Raw genomic sequence first — 17,475 nt, forward strand, 5'->3', positions numbered from 1 at the left:
CTCTGGCTTTCTCATCCAATGAGAAGGAGAGGCGCGCGGACACTAGAAGAATGCAAATTGAGGCCTTGGTATCCAGAAATGCGATTCAGCCTCTGCACTTGTCAATATACAAAATGGCAGCCACCATTGGGAGACTATTAAAGACCTCTGTAAGTTCATTCAGAAATATTTTTATGTTACAACGTTAACAGTAGTAGTGGGCTGCATTGAAATTACCAACGGTTTAATAGCAATTTATAATTTCGGTGTAGCTATATAAATGGCAATGCGAATTGGACGAAGTTGCAACTGAGCTTGACGGGAACGTCACTGTAATTTTATTCAGGACAAATCCCTCTGCCCAAATAAAGACTTACCGCTAATGCCACATTTTAAGTAAAAACTCTAAATATACAATCACTGATTATACTATCTGTCTAATGATCATCAGCGCCAATAATAACAGTTGTTGTCGTCACGAAGTGCAATTTCTCTATCTCCCTTTCTAACGTTACCCCTCCCCATCTAGGCAAAGGTTGCAACTGGAGGACTGAAAGTATCCGCCTCGCCACATGGAAATTCAGTGAACAAGGCCTCAAGAATTTTGACCTGTCCTGTACTGCAGAAAACCTGTTTCTCCACCAGTATGTATGGACAGGGAATGTGATATGAAGTTGATCAAAGTGAGGGGGCATGCAACAGTTATGCATATTAAAGCATAAGCATTTCCAAAACACATTCATTAATTGCTCAACAATTTTATACAATTATATTAAAGTCCTGCAATAAAGTAAATGTTATAACATTTTTGTAATTCCCCTAAATGTAGAATCCACTTTATTAATGTAATATCTTTCTCCCAATAGGTACAGCTGGATGGGCTCCAGCTGTCACTCAGCACGCACCACATTTTAAAGCTACAGCTGTCCACAATGGCGAGTTCAAGGAGATGAGCCTAGATGACTTTAAGGGCAAATACCTGGTCCTTTTCTTCTACCCTCTTGACTTGTGAGTAGCACTATTCCCTTGGAAAGATGAGAATGGATTGCTGTGTTTAGCTGCATGTCGTGCACGGTACACCAATCCTTGACTTTATTAGTCTTTAGAATTATTTAACGGCCTATGTTATTTCCACTACAGATACTTAAGCAGGAGATTGTGGATATGCCATTTTATTAAAAGCATTTTTTTCTTTCTCATTACAGCACGTTTGTTTGTCCGACAGAGATCATCTCATTCAGTGACAAGGCCAGCGAGTTCCATGACATCAACTGTGAAGTGGTGGGCGTGTCGGTGGATTCGCACTTCACCCACCTGGCATGGATAAACACCCCTCGCAAGGTACAGTGGGTGTACCTAGGGTAGTATTCCATAGACATACAGAAATCATTCCATATATAGTACCAGTCTAAAGTTTGGACACACCTACTCATTCCAGATTTTTTCTTTATTTTTACTATTTACTACATTGTAGAATAATAGTGAAGACATCAAAACTATGAAATAACACATATGGAATCATGGAGTAACCAAAAGTGTTAGATTTTAAATTCTTCAAAGTAGCCACCCTTTGCCTTGATGACAGCTTTGAACATTCTTGACATACTCTCAACCACCTTCATGAGGTAGTCACCTGGAATGCTTTTCCAAGTCTTGAAGGAGTTCCCACATACTGAGCACTTGTTGGCTGGTTTTCCTTCGCTGCAGTCCATTTCTTCCTAAACCATCTCAAATGGTTTGAGGTCGGGTGATTGTGGAGGCCAGGTCATCTGATGCAGCACTCCATCACATTCCATCTTGGTCAAATAGCCCTTACACAGCCTGGAGATGTGTTAAGTCATTGTACTGTTGAAAAACAAATTATATTCCCACTAAGCATAAAAGAGATGGGATGGTGTATCGCTGCAGAATGCTGTGGTAGCCATGCTGGTTAAGTGTGCCTTGAATTCTAAACAAGTCAGTGTCACCAGCAAAGCACTCCCACATCATCACACTTTCTCCTCTATGCTTCACGGTGGAAACCACACACGCGGAGATCATCTGTTTACCTACTCTGCGTCTCACAAAGACACGGCGGTTGGAACCAAAAATCTTAAATTTGGACTCATCATACCAAAGGATAGGTTTCTACCAGTCTAATGTCCATTGCTCGTGTTTCTTGGCCCAAGCAAATCTCTTCTTATTATTGGTATCCTTTCATAGTGGTTTCTTTGCTGCAATTCAAACACTTTTTAAACCTTTTATTTCATTAAGAACAAATTATTTTAAAATGACGGCCTACCCTGGCCAAACCTAACCCTTTCTTGAAAGGTTCTGTATTGACTGACGTTCATGTCTTAAAATAATTATGGACTGTCGTTTCTCTCTGCTTATTTGAGCTGTTCTTGCCATAATATGGACTTGGTCTTTTACCAAATAGGGCTGTCTTCTGTATACCACTCTTACCTTGTCACAACACAACTGATTGGCTCAAACACATTAAGGAAAGAAATTCCACATTCACTTTTAACAAGGCACACCTGTTTATCGAAATGCATTCCAGGTGACTACCTCATGAAGCTGGTTGAGAATGCCAAGACTGTTTAAAGCTGTCATGTGTCTTGTTCTCAGGCTGGAGGTTTGGGTGACATCCACATCCCCCTGCTGGCAGACCTCAACAAACAGGTGTCCAGAGACTATGGCATACTTCTGGAGGGTCCTGGCATTGCACTGAGGTACTCAAATCAAATCAAATTTTATTTATATAGCCCTTCGTACATCAGCTGATATCTCAAAGGGCTGTACAGAAACCCAGCCTAAAACCCCAAACAGCAAGCAATGCAGGTGTAGAAGCACGGTGGCTAGGAAAAACTCCCTAGAAAGGCCAAAACCTAGGAAGAAACCAGGCTATGTGGGGTGGCCAGTTCTCTTCTGGCTGTGCCGGGTGGAGATTATAACAGAACATGGCCAAGATGTTCAAATGTTCATAAATGACCAGCATGGTCGAATAATAACAAGGCAGAACAGTTGAAACTGGAGCAGCAGCACAGTCAGGTGGACTGGGGACAGCAAGGAGTCATCATGTCAGGTCGTCCTGGGGCACGGTCCTTGGGCTCAGGTCCTCCGAGAGAGAGAAAGAAAGAAGGAGAGAATTAGAGAACGCACACTAAGATTCACACAGGACACCGAATAGGACAGAAGTACTCCAGATATAACAAACTGACCCTAGCCCCCCGACACAAACTACTGCAGCATAAATACTGGAGGCTGAGACAGGAGGGGTCAGGAGACACTGTGGCCCCATCCGAGGACACCCCCGGACAGGGCCAAATAGGAAGGATATAACCCCACCCACTTTGCCAACGCACAGCCCCCACACCACTAGAGGGATATCTTAAACCACCAACTTACCGTCCTGAGACAAGGCTGAGTATAGCCCACAAAGATCTCCGCCACGGCACAACCCAAGGGGGGGGCGCCAACCCAGACAGGATGACCACAACAGTGAATCAACCCACTCAGGTGACGCACCCCCTGCAGGGACGGCATGAGAGAGCCCCAGTAAGCCAGTGACTCAGCCCCTGTAATAGGGTTCGAGGCAGAGAATCCCAGTGGAAAGAGGGGAACTGGCCAGGCAGAGACAGCAAGGGCGGTTCATTGCTCCAGAGCCTTTCCGTTCACCTTCCCACTCCTGGGCCAGACTACACTCAATCATATGACCCACTGAAGAGATGAGTCTTCAGTAAAGACTTAAAGGTTGCGACCGAGTTTGCGTCTCTGACATGGTTAGGCAGACCGTTCCATAAAAATGGAGCTCTATAGGAGAAAGCCCTGCCTCCAGCTGTTTGCTTAGAAATTCTAGGGACAATTAGGAGGCCTGCGTCTTGTGACCGTAGCGTACGCGTAGGTATGTACGGCAGGACCAAATCAGAGAGATAGGTAGGAGCAAGCCCATGTAATGCTTTGTAGGTTAGCAGTAAAACCTTGAAATCAGCCCTTGCTTTGACAGGAAGCCAGTGTAGAGAGGCTAGCACTGGAGTAATATGATCACATTTTTTGGTTCTAGTCAGGATTCTAGCAGCCGTATTTAGCACTAACTGAAGTTTATTTAGTGCTTTATCCGGGTAGCCGGAAAGTAGAGCATTGCAGTAGTCTAACCTAGAAGTGACAAAAGCATGGATTAATTTTTCTGCATTTTTGGACAGAAAGTTTCTGATTTTTGCAATATTACGTAGATGGAAAAAGCTGTCCTCGAAATGGTCTTGATATGTTCTTCAAAAGAGCGATCAGGGTCCAGAGTAACGCCGAGGTCCTTCAGTTTTATTTGAGACGACTCTACAACCATTAAGATTAATTGTCAGATTCAACAGAAGATCTCTTTGTTTCTTGGGACCTACAACAAGCATCTCTGTTTTGTCCGAGTTTAATAGTAGAAAGTTTGCAGCCATCCACTTCCTTATGTCTGAAACACATGCTTCTAGCGAGGGCAATTTTGGGGCTTCACCATGTTTCATTGAAATGTACAGCTGTGTGTCATCTGCATAGCAGTGAAAGTTAACATTATGTTTTCGAATAACATCCCCAAGAGGTAAAAATGTATAGTGAAAACAATAGTGGTCCTAAAACAGAACCTTGAGGAACACCGAAATTTACAGTTGATTTGTCAGAGGACAAACTGATATCTTTCCGACATAAGATCTAAACTAGGCCAGTACTGTGCATTATAAATGGCAACCTATTCCCAATAGTGTATTTAACACTTCATTGTATGTATTTCTACCATGATATTGAGTAGTTATCCATTGTCTGTTTGTCCATTAGGGGACTGTTTATCATTGATCCAAGTGGTGTGGTGAAGCACATGAGCGTCAACGACCTGCCAGTGGGCCGCTGTGTGGATGAGACCCTGCGTCTGGTGAGGGCCTTCCAGTTTGTGGAGACTCACGGTGAAGTATGCCCTGCTAGCTGGACCCCCGACTCTCCTACGGTGAGGCCACTCTCCTTCACTACCCTGCCAGGGCCTCAGACAAATAAAATGAATGCAAGCACCAAAATATGAGTAGCAAGGACTTTGTCTTGGTCTCCCAACAGTACATTGTTTTTGGATGATCAGTTTGCTTACTATGCAAGTTTTTGTTTTTCAGATCAAGCCAACTCCAGAAGGTTCAAAGGAGTACTTTGAGAAAGTCAACAACTAGATGACACACATCACAGCTTTAATAAATAATCCAGAATTGAAAGAAAAAGAACTATAGATATACCAAATACTTTCCATTATAGTTTAGTTTTAAAGTAGATGGAAATAAAGATTTGAAGTGGTCGATTGTCTGAGTTGAAACATTTCATCCTGTTCACTAGCTTCTATTTCTCACAAGCAATTCACTGTGATCACATTGGAAGTATTGAGAGCCTATGCGTTTGTTTTAAAATAATGAAATGGTCCTAACATTGCAAAGAGCATGCAAATATGAATAGTTTCAGGGGTCTGTTGACAGTATCAAAATAAGCAGGGGGGGGGTGACACCCATCAATCAATTAAACAAAACTGATCATAAAGATTGTATTTTCCCCACACAGTGTTAAGAGACTGTTGCTACCGTGTCTTGATAGTTGAGAAAAAAAAGCAGTTACCAGATTTAAAAGCCAGACAACTTTACCTTCATTTACAAACCATGCCTATATAAGCTCTGTACAGTTTTTTTTTTTTACAACAAGTTAATATGCAGGTTAAAAATGTCTTGACATATGGTACACAGGTGTCAGAAATCAACTTCAGTGGATGTAAAATTTGAGAAAGGCATTGCAACTTCTCATACATTTAAGGTACATACTGTATTTCCACATGGGGGGGAGCATTAAATACTCTGCAGCACTGTATGTAGCCAAGTGTATTTCACTCTGTACAGTACGTTTGCGGCAATTTGGCACAATCGCCTCATTTCACCTGACATTCAATGTTTCAGGTGATGAGGGACATGTCTGACCAAAGAACAGAGCCCTTTAAAGCTTTAAATAATCCACAAAACCAAATAAAGTGTCAGCTTGTTAATGTCATTCCTTTCTGCAAGCAGCCAGCACAAAGTCAGCGACCAACTTTTTTTTATTATTGCTACAACCAGGGAAAGTGAGAAATTGCCAACAAAAAAAGCAGAATTTGATGAGCATATGGTTTGATGGAAACGTCATGCAATTTCAGGCAAGATGTACAGCGCCACCCCAAGCACCAAACCAAAGAGACAAAACTAAATATATTTTTGCTTATAACTGAATCATTTGTAAAAAAAATAATAAAAACTTGTAAATCTGTACAACCAAAATACATTTGGGATCTACATCTAAAGTTACATTACGGTTATATACACTTTTCCCCCTATCCATATTATCTTTCACAAGTAGTCTTCATTCAAACCCTACCATTAAGAAAACATAGCCTAAACAGGAAATTGGATCACAGCAAACATCCATTTAAAACAATATGTCATTTATAATGTGACTCAAAACCAACTGTTGATCACACCTTCCTTTCCTGAATGTTTTTTTTCCTCTCCATATGTACAGCAAACAAATTTCTTGGGTGGCTGATTGTAAAACTACTGCATTTGGAAATTATAATTGTCCAAATATGGGAATGGCGCCAACTCAGGTAAGTTAGTATAACATCCAGTTATTGTATGTAAAAATTGTTTAGTGTAGCTGGTAAAAATTGAATGTAGAAGCCAGAATAAAATAATATTTCATCCAGAGTCAGGTCAGAGCATGAACAAACCCAACTCTTCAATATTCTAATACAATAGAACAAAGGCTTTCAATATGGCCTCTTCACTGAAGAGAGCTAGACTATTCCATCAATAAAGATCTTTATGTTCTCCGGTGACGGGTGGGACTGGATTGTAAAGGGGAAGCCATGTTACGTTTTGAACAGCTGCTTCAGAACATTGATTGAAAGGAATTGATAAAAACAGAACTGATGTTAATGTTTTCTTTTTCCTGCAGTTTTTTGCTCTAGCACACTCTTTTGCAACATTGAAATGAATTCAGAAAAGGGAAAAACTACATTTGTACAAATTGGAGATGCCACAATCTCTTTTTGCAAAAGAAACGACTTGTGCCCGCTTCTATTGGAGAGCTTCAGCTGATCCTTGGATCCCTTGCTGCTTGCGACTGTCCTAGTCAATTTTCACATTTGTGTAGATCTTCCTCACGAAGGCACTTGTTCCCACATACCCAACGGCTCCTACAAAATAAATATATTACAAGATGATTATTGACGCAATGACATCGCATGCTTTGCACTCGTTTGAGCATCTAAAAAATATGTTTACGGAATAACTCGGTCACAATACTTTGATCAAAACAGATGCTGTGAATAAGAGAAGTTGAACCTACCACACATGATTCCCAGAGACGTACTGAATACTGCCATGTAGCCAAAGTAAAAGGACGTCTGGAACAGACCATACATCCTGAAACGGAGTGGGACAAAACAACTGTCAGCAGGCAGTGGTAGAAAAAAAGTACTCAAATTGTCATACTTGAGTAAAAGTAAAGATATCTTAATAGAAAATCACTAAAGTAAAAGTCAATGGCTATAATACTACTCAAGTCTAAAAGTAAAAGTTTAAACCATTTCAAATTCCAGATGGCATTTTTTATTGACGGATAGACAGGGGCACACTCCAACACCCAGACAATTTACAAATTAAGCATGTGTGTTTAGTGAGTCTGCCAGATCAGAGGCAGTAGGGATGTTCTCTTGATAAGTGTGAAAATGACCATTTCTCTGTCAAAATGTAACAAGTACATTTGGGTGTCCGGGACAATGGAGTAAAAAAGCACATTATTTTATTTTTAAGCTCGTTTTAGCTGATTTCATGGGCCTATAGATGAGTACCTTCCATTTAGGACTAATTTTTATTGGCAACTTCTAGAACCAAATTTATTGTACTGATCAACATTTGCATAGAACAAGGAATCTCTTTTCAAACTGTGTGTGCCGTTTTAAGAAATAATGATGTTATTCGTGAGGCAGAATGTGGCTGTAGAATCTGACTTTGTGGCTATGGAATCTAGACGGGAAGCAAAGGAAGACAAGTTCATTTGTTTTTGGTGGCGAGGCAGGGAGATGAAGTGAATTAATAGTTTGATTAGTAAGCTTTGAAATCAGCATTTTTGCATATCAAACAAAGTACTAGGGTAGTGAATCCAGCTGAAAGTTAGCCTACAATTGAAAGCTGGATGCCATCTGTTTTCACTTGCATTGTAAGTGTTTTATCCTGTATAGACATTGTTTTGCGAAGTGACGAACAGTTTCAACATTTCTACATATCGTGTTGCATTATTCAATTGTGTTAACTTCTGTGCAGCATGAGGAGAGCTGGGGAGCTAATTGAAGCCCATAGATCTCTAACAATGAGTGAGTAGGTGGAGCAAGCACTATGTTCTTCACGCTATAAAGGGCCTGCAGTGATAAGATTTGATCCTGTCAATCATGTGTGGCCTGAAGGACTTTTTTTTTGTATAGAAAAAGTACCGAAGTTTCAGTATACCGTGGAGAGATATTTTGCAAATTTGAATGATACGAGTGAAAGTAACTAACAACAAGGGCCTCCCGGGTATACTGCAGCGCCAGCTGTGCCACCAGAGACTGGGTTCGCGCCCAGGCTCTGTCGTAACCGGCCGCGACTGGGAGGTCCGTGGTGCAACGCACAATTGGCCCAGCGTCGTCCAGGTTAGGGAGGGTTTGGCCGGTAGGGATGTCCATGTCTCATCACGCACCAGCAACTCCAGCGACGCCGGGCGCAGTGCACACTAACCAAGGTTGCCAGGTGCACGGTGTTTCCTCCGACACATTGGTGCGGCTGACTTCCAGGTTGGATGCGCGCTGTGTTAAGAAGCAGTGCAGCTTGTGTATCGGAGGACGCATGACTTTCAACCTTAGTCTCTCCCGAGACGGTACGGGAGTTGTATCGATGAGACAAGATAGTAGCTACTAAATACCACAAAATTGGGGAGAAAAAAAGTGACTAACAAAATCAATGGGGGTTCCCCCTATTCGATGCAAACTGGTGAGGGCCCCAAAATGTAAAACAATTCAATTGCATTTGTACATTTTTAATACTTGTATTCATGGTTAGTAAACGAATAACAACCTTCCTCTATCTATGACAGAATGCACTGGGGCTAATCTTTACGGTCAACATATTGTACACAACTGAAGTAAATAATATGTTTTAAATAAGAAAATGGATTTTGCAACTCACTTTGTTTTGAAGAAATAGTAGTAAAAGGAGTACATGTAAACATAAACCGCAGTGGATGCAGCAGAGAGAAAGCTTGTCCATTGCCTGAGTGGAGAAAAAAATAATTTAATTGAAAAGCACAGATACAACATCCTCAGGCTGGCTATTACTGTGTTACAGTAACTCTGGTGTCAAGGTTTTCCTGAATTTAGCTGTGTTATAGTCCTAAAGCTGGCCATGTTTAATATCCATTAAATTGTTGGGAACATATAGTATGAGACTTTCTTTAAAGTTTACCATCCCGTTAGTCAGATACCTAAAACTTTGGGGTGTGCGTCAGCTCATGCTTTTTAATAGTTTTAAAGCTAGCCATGTAATTATATACTTACTTAGGTCTAATCACACAGTGGTGTATAAGGGCTCCACAAGGTCCCTCATTTAATTAATGTCTCTACGATTACATAATTCAAGTAAATACACTGCTGGTTATCTTTTACTCACCATCTGTAGTCCTCAGCATTGAGGAGGAAGTAAGTACAAACAATGGTGACACACACAGTGACAATGCAGAGGATAACCAGGACCAGCATCATGAACCCGTACACGTAGTAGATCTTGTAGGCCCAAAATGAAGTGAAAATGAAGTACCTGTAAAATAAGCAAACGACACATTCACTTCCAGCTACGCACAGGTATTATTTGGTGAATTATCGACCTGCTAAATGCTGATATGCAGTGCAGTCGGAAAGTATTCAGAACCCTAGACTTTCCACTTTGTTAAGCTAGCCTTATTCTAAAATGTAATTGTTCTTTCCCCCTCATCAACAATACCCCATAATGACAAAGCAAAAACATGTTTAGAAATGTATACAAAATAAACTGAAATATTTTATTTACATAAGTATTCAGACCCTTTACTCATCACTTCGAAGTACCATTGGCAGCGATTACAGCCTCAAGTAGTCTTGGGTATGACACTACAAGCTTCGCACACCTGTATTTGGGGACTCTCTCCCATTCTTCTCAGCAGAACCTCTCAAGATCGTTCAGGTTGGCTGCACAGCTATTCTCAGTTCTCTTCAGAGATGTTCGATCGGGTTCAAGTCCGGGCCACTCGAGGACATTCAGAGACTTGTCCCGAAGCCACTCCTGCGTTGTCTTGGCCGTGTGCTTAGGGTTGTTGGAAGGTAAAGCTTCGTCCCAGTCTGAGGTTCTAAGCACTCTGGAGCAGGTTTTCATCAAGGATCTCTACTTTGCTCCATCTTTCCCTCGATCTTGGCTAATCTCCCAGTCCCTGCCGCTGAAAAACATCACCCACAGCATGATGCTGCCACCACGCTTCACCCTAGGGATGGTGTCAGGTTCCTCCAGACCTGACGCTTGGCATTCAGACCCAAGTTCAATCTTGGTTTCATCAGACTAGAGAATCTTGTTTCTCATGGTCAGAGTTATTTAGGTGTCTTTTGGCAACCTCCAAGCAGGCTGTCATGTGCCTTTTACTGAGGAGTGGCTTCCGTCTGGCCATTACCATAAAGGCCAGATTGGTGGAGTGCTGCAGAGATGGGAGAACCTTCCAGAAGGACAACGAGAGCTGTCAGAGTGACCACTGGGTTCTTCGTCACCTCCCTGACCAAGCTCCTTCTCCCCGATTGTTCAGTTTGGCCAGGCGGCCAGCTCTAGGAAGAGTCTTGGTGGTTCCAAAATTCTTCCATTTATGAATGGAGGCCACTGTGTTCTTGGGAATCTTTAATGCTGCAGAAATGTTTTGGTACCCTTCCCTAGATCTGTGCCTCGGCACAATCCTGTCTCGGAGCTCTACGGACAATTCCTTCGACCTCATGGCTTGATTTTTGCTCTGATACTGTCAACTGTGGGTCCTTATATAGACAGGTGCACATGTCCAAACAGTTGAATTTAGCACAAGGGGACTCCAATCAAGTTGTAGAAAAATATCAAGGATGATCAATGGAAACTGGATGCACCGGAGCTAAATTTTGAGTCTCTTAGCAAAGGGTCTGAATACTTTTTTGGTTGCATGTCTAAACCTGTTTTCGCTTTGTCATTATGGGGTGTGTGTAGATTGAGGATTTTTATTTTATTTAATCAATTTTGGAATAAAGCTGTAACTATCTAGATCAGTGGTCACCAACCTTTTGACTCAAGTGATCTTAACTCTACCCGTCAGATTATTTCTCTTCTTCAAACATGACTTTAAAACTTAAGCCTATGCAACATCAACCAATTAAAAACAGTTCTGTAGCATTGAGGTTTGTGCAATAGTCCATAAGCCCAATACATCATTGCATATTGGCTTGAATTGCCCTGCCAATGTTGTTCAGACCATTTTGAAATTCAATTTCAAAATTGTAGGTATATGATCACACTGGTTGTATTGCTTGTGAGGCACAGGTGAGTGAGTGCTTTTTTTGTTTTACTGGGCTGATTGGCCTGCATCTGATGGTCAGTCTGAGGGGAGGGAGCAGCAGTTCGTGAGCAGCTGCCCCTCACCAAACTCGCCGTCCCTCAAGAAGGGTGCAATTGCGGCCAGCAATTCGGAGCATTCCTGCATTTGCAGGGATCCCTCTATATACTTCTATTGGTCCATTTTTAAGTTAGGACTGGCGGAATCGCTCCAGTAAAGTAGGTGGCATTAATGCACAATAACGTTGAAGCAAGCTGCCGATAAACCTCACAGAAGGGGCGACAACGGTAGCTAGCTAGCCATACAACGGTAGACAGTGTCCTTCAACTATAGCAAGCTAGTTAGCATACGGCGTCGCCCTAGCCTCCCCTCTGCTGTGCTATTTGGGCAACCGGCAGCCATTGTTCCGCCTGTTGGGCACGGTTTTATCCGGTACACAGCAGGCGGGAGCGACACCGTGTGCTAGCTAATTAGCAAGCTAGCATACAGCGTCGTTAGCTAACACAGGGTGTCGTTGTCGTCCCAGCCTCTCGCCTGCTGTGCTATCGGGGCAACCGGCAGCCAGTGTCCCCCACCTGCCCGACACGGTTTTCTGCAGTTCTGTTAACAATGAGGGCAGGCGGGAGTGAAGGACACAGTCTACCGGTGTTTACAAAAATATCATCATAGAAGCATCAAATTTAAAAAGGGCAAATTCTCTAAAGCCCAAAAAGTAGGCTACTATGTCATATCGTGAAATGTGCATTCAAATACATTTTAACCTGGCCAAATTATTAGATTATATTTTTTGTTGTTGCCAGATTTAAGCGCTCTCCCCACTGTTTATGCGCAGTGAGGATTCACCCTCGAGAATTATTTTGTAAATCTGCAAAAAAAAAAAAAAAAAAAAGTATATATATATATATATATATATATATTGTTGTTATATATACACAATATATATATATTGTTTTGACCTCAAAGCAGTAGTAGCTGAATGCAAATCAGGGTGCCAAATGAATGTCTTTGAACAATGCGATTCGATTCCGACTTTTTGGGCACTGTCACCAAAGAGATCAGTTCAAAAAGAACCGTTCATTCGTAAACTACCCTTCACTAAGTGAGTGGAAGTAGGGAGAACGCACATTTTATGGCGTATAAAAAATAAGTGTTGAAAGTGACGAACAACAATTTAAATATGAACTTCCTCAAAAATATGTATTTGTTCAATCTCTCTAGTCATGGTTTCAAAGTCTTGAAATGTTAAATAAACTTTGCTGTGAGTGCAGTCTACAGTGCAAGGAAACGAAGGTTACATATGTAACCGCGGTGACGTGAGCTCTTTTGATCACTCCGCGGAGGAGGGATACATCGGAGGTGAGGATTTACAGATTTACTCCCGTGTACACCTGTGTCACGGCTGGGGTCCGCCCCTATATAAAGACCCCCTGGCCTCGACACACGTTCTGTTCTCTACATCATTTGAGGCGCCTCTAGCGCCATAGAGGATTGGAGTGATCCAAATAGCTCACATAACCATATGTAACATTTATGTTTCACTATATTGGATCACTCCAATATATTGGTATACCCGTACCAGAGTAGTCGGTGCTTGAGGGACCTGGCCAGCCAGCGGTGAAGTCCCAGCGCGGGACTGCGACTCAGGGGCACAGTCCCCGGAAGGGGAGGCGACACCCAGGACCGCTGAACCAACTGCTGAGGGAGGTGCCACATTTACCTGATAGTACCTAGCAAAGATGCAAAAGGAAGCCCAGCTGGCCGCAGCACAGATATCAGCGAGGGGCACACCTCTCACAGTAGAGCCCAGGATCAGCCACACCTCGTTAAATGTGCCACCACAGATCCCAGCACTGGCCCGCCAGCCAGGCGGCATGCTGTCGTAATCATTTCCATGATCCAGTGAGAGCCTCTGCTTTGATGGAGTCCTGGGGGTTGGGCTCTCACCATAGACAAAGAGCTGGTCTGTTGTTCTCACTGACCATGTCCGCTCCACACAGGCAGCCAGTGCCCTCACAGGGCACAGTATGCCGCAGAGTGGTAAGCAGACAGGATAAAAGGGATGTTCACATGTCTGTCTGACAGAACCTTCGGGAGGAATGAAGGGTTGGGGCAGAGAGATCTAGTCCTCCCCCCAGGGTCCATCCAGTAGCACTCAGAACTTACCGAAAGAGCATGGAGCTCACCCACCCTCTTCATGGAAGTAATCGCTACCAAGAAAGCCACCTTCATAGAGGTGTTTCAGGGAGGCAGACTCCAACCGTTCGAAAGGCTGCTTTGCCAAAGCTGCCAAGACCACATCCCAGCTTGCCATTGAGCAGGTCCTAGCTGAACGCAGGCGACGAAACCCCTTCATAAACCTGGAGACCAATAGATGGCGCCCCACTGGCCTGTCCATCCACCTCACATGGCAGGCAGATATAGCAGCCAAATACACTCTCGGTGAGGCTGGCAAGCCCTCATCCAACCGAGACTGCAGGTATTGGAGGACATACTGCATGACTCGGGCACAACCTCAATACCAGTGCACCAAGAGCAAAATAACCGCCAGCGCAACTGGTATGCCACGGTTGTAGCCAGCACCCTTGTGCTCTGCATGGTGTTCATTACACCCTCATGTGGTCCTAACATGTTCCATTGGTGCCGTTCAGTAGCCAAGCCAAAAGACTGAGATGGTTCGGCCTCAGATGTCACAGAGTACCCCCAGCCTGAGACAGCAGGTCCAGTCTCAGGGGAAGTTGCCAAGATGTCCCAGACAACAGCAACAGCAGAAAGCTGAACCAGGGTCATCTGGGCCAGTGTGGGGCCACCAGAAGCGGACGATGCTCTGCCAACCTGGTCCTGTCCAGCACAGCCTGGACCAGGGGGGATGCGTAAAGCTCTGGCCCTGGCCAATTGTGATCCAGAGCATCCAAGCCCAGAGGCCCTGGTGTCACCGACATGGAGCACCACAGAGGGCAGTGTGCATTGTCCAGGGAGGCAACACGTCCACCTGCACCCTCCGGAACTTGTCCTACAGGTGCTGCACCACCTGGGGATGTAGGCTCCAGTCCCGAGGTGGTGGGCCCTCCCTCGAGAGCATATCCACTGCCACATTCAGGATGCCAGGTAAGTGTGCTGCGTGTAGAGACGCTAGACGTCCCTGAGCCCAGAGGAGCTATCGTGCCATTTAATTGAGGCGGTACGACCTCAGTCCACCCTGTTGGTTGATGTAAGCCACCACTGTGGTATTTTCCGTTCTCACCAGGACATGTTGGGCCAGCAGTACAGCTCGGGGCTCTAGTGTATTGATGTGCCTGCCGCTCCAAGTGGGTAGCCAACAGCCGCTGGCCGACCTGCCCTTGGTCATACCCCCCCAGCCAAACCGGGAGGCATCTGTGCTGACTAGCTCCCGGCGGCACATCCTCAGCATCTCCACCCCACCTGAGAGAAAAGAGTGACTACACCACCTCAACAATGCCCTGAGCGGTCACCCGCAGCCGGTGGTGGTGCTTCGGGTGCAGCCTGTGGGAGTTGAACAACTGAGGCCAGAGATGGAGCAGGCCCAGGGGAATCAACAACGAGGCCGCTGTCAGCAAGCCCAACAGGCGTTGGTAGGTTAGGACGGATCCCATCCGCCCCAGACGAAAGTGGTTGAGGCAAGATAAGATCACCTGAACCCTTCTTGTGGGTAGGCGTGCTCTCATGATGACTGAGTTCAGTTCCATGCCAATGAAGGCCATCCTCTGGGTTGGCGTCAGACGACTTCGTCGTTTATAGCAATGCCCAGCCCGCCACCGATGTGGGTCAGGAGTTTGTCTGACAGTACCTGGGTCCTGCGGACCACAAAATAAGTGGAGTAGAACCCACCTAGACGTTCTAAACTCTCGATCCTGCAGATGGCACCCTTGTCCAGGAGAGAGATCTCCAGACGCAGGGTTGTGCGCCTTTACGAGGACAGGGAAATAGAGTCAGGGGCCCTGCCGAGGCACGCCTTTCCTCTGGCGCCCCACGCACGTCCCTATGGCGGTGACGGTTGACAGGTTGTTGTTCCACCGCACGCTGTGCCCCTCTCCACTGTCGTTCCTCAGCACGAGGCGATGGGGCAAGAGAGGGACCCCACCGTTGTTCAGGTGCAGGTGGGTGGCGACGGTTCATCTGCCTTGGACCCGGGGTGGCGGCATGAACAGTCTTAGGGTCTCCCAGTCCCTACAAACCTTATCGGTCTGCTCCAGAATGTCTTTAACCCCTGTGCCAAATGTCAGCCCTGGGGTGATGGGGAGAACAGCTGGCAGACAGGATTGGGCCAGCCAAACATGGTGCCGGGAGGTAACCTCCTGTGCCATGGCCCATCTGTTGGAGCGGGCCACATCCCTCTGGAGCAGGGAAAGCAGGCGAGACACCTCCATCGCTTCCCGGAGGAGCTCCTCTGTGCCCCTTGCAGCTGGGGAAACAGTCTGCAGGAAGGCCTGGTAAGGCAGCCAAGAGAGCAGAGGGACCCATAGGTGGCTTTCAAGTCCGCATCAAATACTCTGGGGGGGTCCCGGCTTCAGTCGCGGGTCCGCCCTATAATTTACTGGTCCGGGAGGACCATGGCAGCCATCATGGTGTCCATGGTTGGGTAACCCGAGGCCGAGTGACTCTGCGCCCGCCACATAACTACATGGTCCAGTCTCTGCTTTGAGTCGGAAGAGCCCCTTGGCAGAGGCCCAGCTCTCCAGCAAGGCCTCACAGGACTCAGCAGAGATGGGGACAGATGGAGATTCATCACTGTCCACCAGTTTGATGCCCAGTGCAGTGGCTACCCGAGTGAGAAGGCCCCTCATAGTCTCTCGAGCTCTGGGGGAGATGAAGCCCCACCGCCGGCTTCGGATGGCCTGTCAGCCGTGCTCACAGTGGTGAACAGTGCCAGCATTGTCCCCCAGGAACAGCCCATTACTGGCCAACAGGTAACAGCTATCGTCGCCGTCGAAGCTATCAACCTCCGTTCAAGGTGGTCTTCATTGACTGCACTGAAGCAAGCTCCTCTAATGTCAAAGTCTGGGGTTATGCCTCGTAAGAATACAAACAACTGTGCCGTGTCACATGCATCACTGCTCTCATCCAGGGCCAAGGAGAAATAGGTGAAATCCTTTACCTGGTCTTTCAACTGTTGTTCCATATTCTCTGCGATGTCCTCAACATGCAGTGTCACTGTTTGTCTTGACAGGGAAACATTTTCAAACAGCTCTTTGTCGGGTCAAAGTATTGCTGCAGAGTTAATTAAACATTAATGAATTCGCCCTCAGCGAATGGCTTGCTATGTTTAGCAATTTTGTGGGACAGTGCATAGCTAGCGCTCGCAATTACGCAATTTGCTGAATGCAGTTTTGTGAAAAGCCCTGGCTGCTTTTGCAACTGAGAAAAACTCTTGATGCACCTGCCCTCTGCTCAGAAGACATATTCCTATATTTCTCTGCATGCTGTCTGGAAGTGTTTTGGACAAGTTGCTCTCTGCACACAGCTTTTCCTGATACCTACGGCTGGATCGCCGTACATTCATAGAAAAACAAATAATTAAAATAGGAACTCAAGGCTTTATCGTTGGGTTTTCATAGAAATGTTTGGTGATAGACAAGGATTGCCTTGGAGATCGACCGGTTGGTGAGAACTGATCTAGATTATAGTGTAGTGAGGTTAATGTGAGGTAGGACTTACATTTCAATGAAAATGGAACCGAATGGAAGGATGCCTCCCAGACAAACAATGACAGCTGGCTCCATGAACCTGGAAAATGTTATACATTTACAATCAACTCACAATACAGACAGTGTCACCAATAGTTCACCAATCAATCAGAGCTATGCAACTCCAGGCCTCAGCACGGTTTTCATTCCTCTG

The 17,475-nt window shown here is 45.1% G+C and overlaps 2 protein-coding genes across 2 annotated transcripts in view; one reads left to right on the top strand and one right to left on the bottom strand.

Annotated features, from left to right (window-relative positions):
* LOC124038124 (thioredoxin-dependent peroxide reductase, mitochondrial-like) lies at nt 1-5,279 on the top strand. The gene is made up of 7 exons (XM_046353607.1): nt 1-149; nt 509-623; nt 846-987; nt 1,185-1,320; nt 2,590-2,693; nt 4,780-4,945; nt 5,103-5,279. The coding sequence occupies exons 1-7, from the start codon at nt 51-53 to the stop codon at nt 5,154-5,156; spliced, it is 816 nt and encodes a 271-aa protein (XP_046209563.1). The 5' UTR covers nt 1-50; the 3' UTR covers nt 5,157-5,279.
* tm9sf3 (transmembrane 9 superfamily member 3) overlaps nt 5,158-17,475 on the bottom strand; it is a 25,181-nt gene continuing 12,863 nt past the window's right edge. Inside the window, exons 11-15 of the mRNA XM_046353606.1 lie at nt 17,293-17,361; nt 9,699-9,845; nt 9,219-9,302; nt 7,345-7,421; nt 5,158-7,192 (exon numbers count right to left, since the gene is read on the bottom strand). Coding sequence (XP_046209562.1) covers nt 7,125-7,192; nt 7,345-7,421; nt 9,219-9,302; nt 9,699-9,845; nt 17,293-17,361 — 445 coding nt within the window. The 3' untranslated portion in view covers nt 5,158-7,124. The remainder of the gene's footprint in view (nt 7,193-7,344; nt 7,422-9,218; nt 9,303-9,698; nt 9,846-17,292; nt 17,362-17,475) is intronic.

The sequence above is a fragment of the Oncorhynchus gorbuscha genome, linkage group LG06 (genome assembly GCF_021184085.1).
Source record: "Oncorhynchus gorbuscha isolate QuinsamMale2020 ecotype Even-year linkage group LG06, OgorEven_v1.0, whole genome shotgun sequence".
Taxonomy (NCBI): domain Eukaryota; kingdom Metazoa; phylum Chordata; class Actinopteri; order Salmoniformes; family Salmonidae; genus Oncorhynchus; species Oncorhynchus gorbuscha.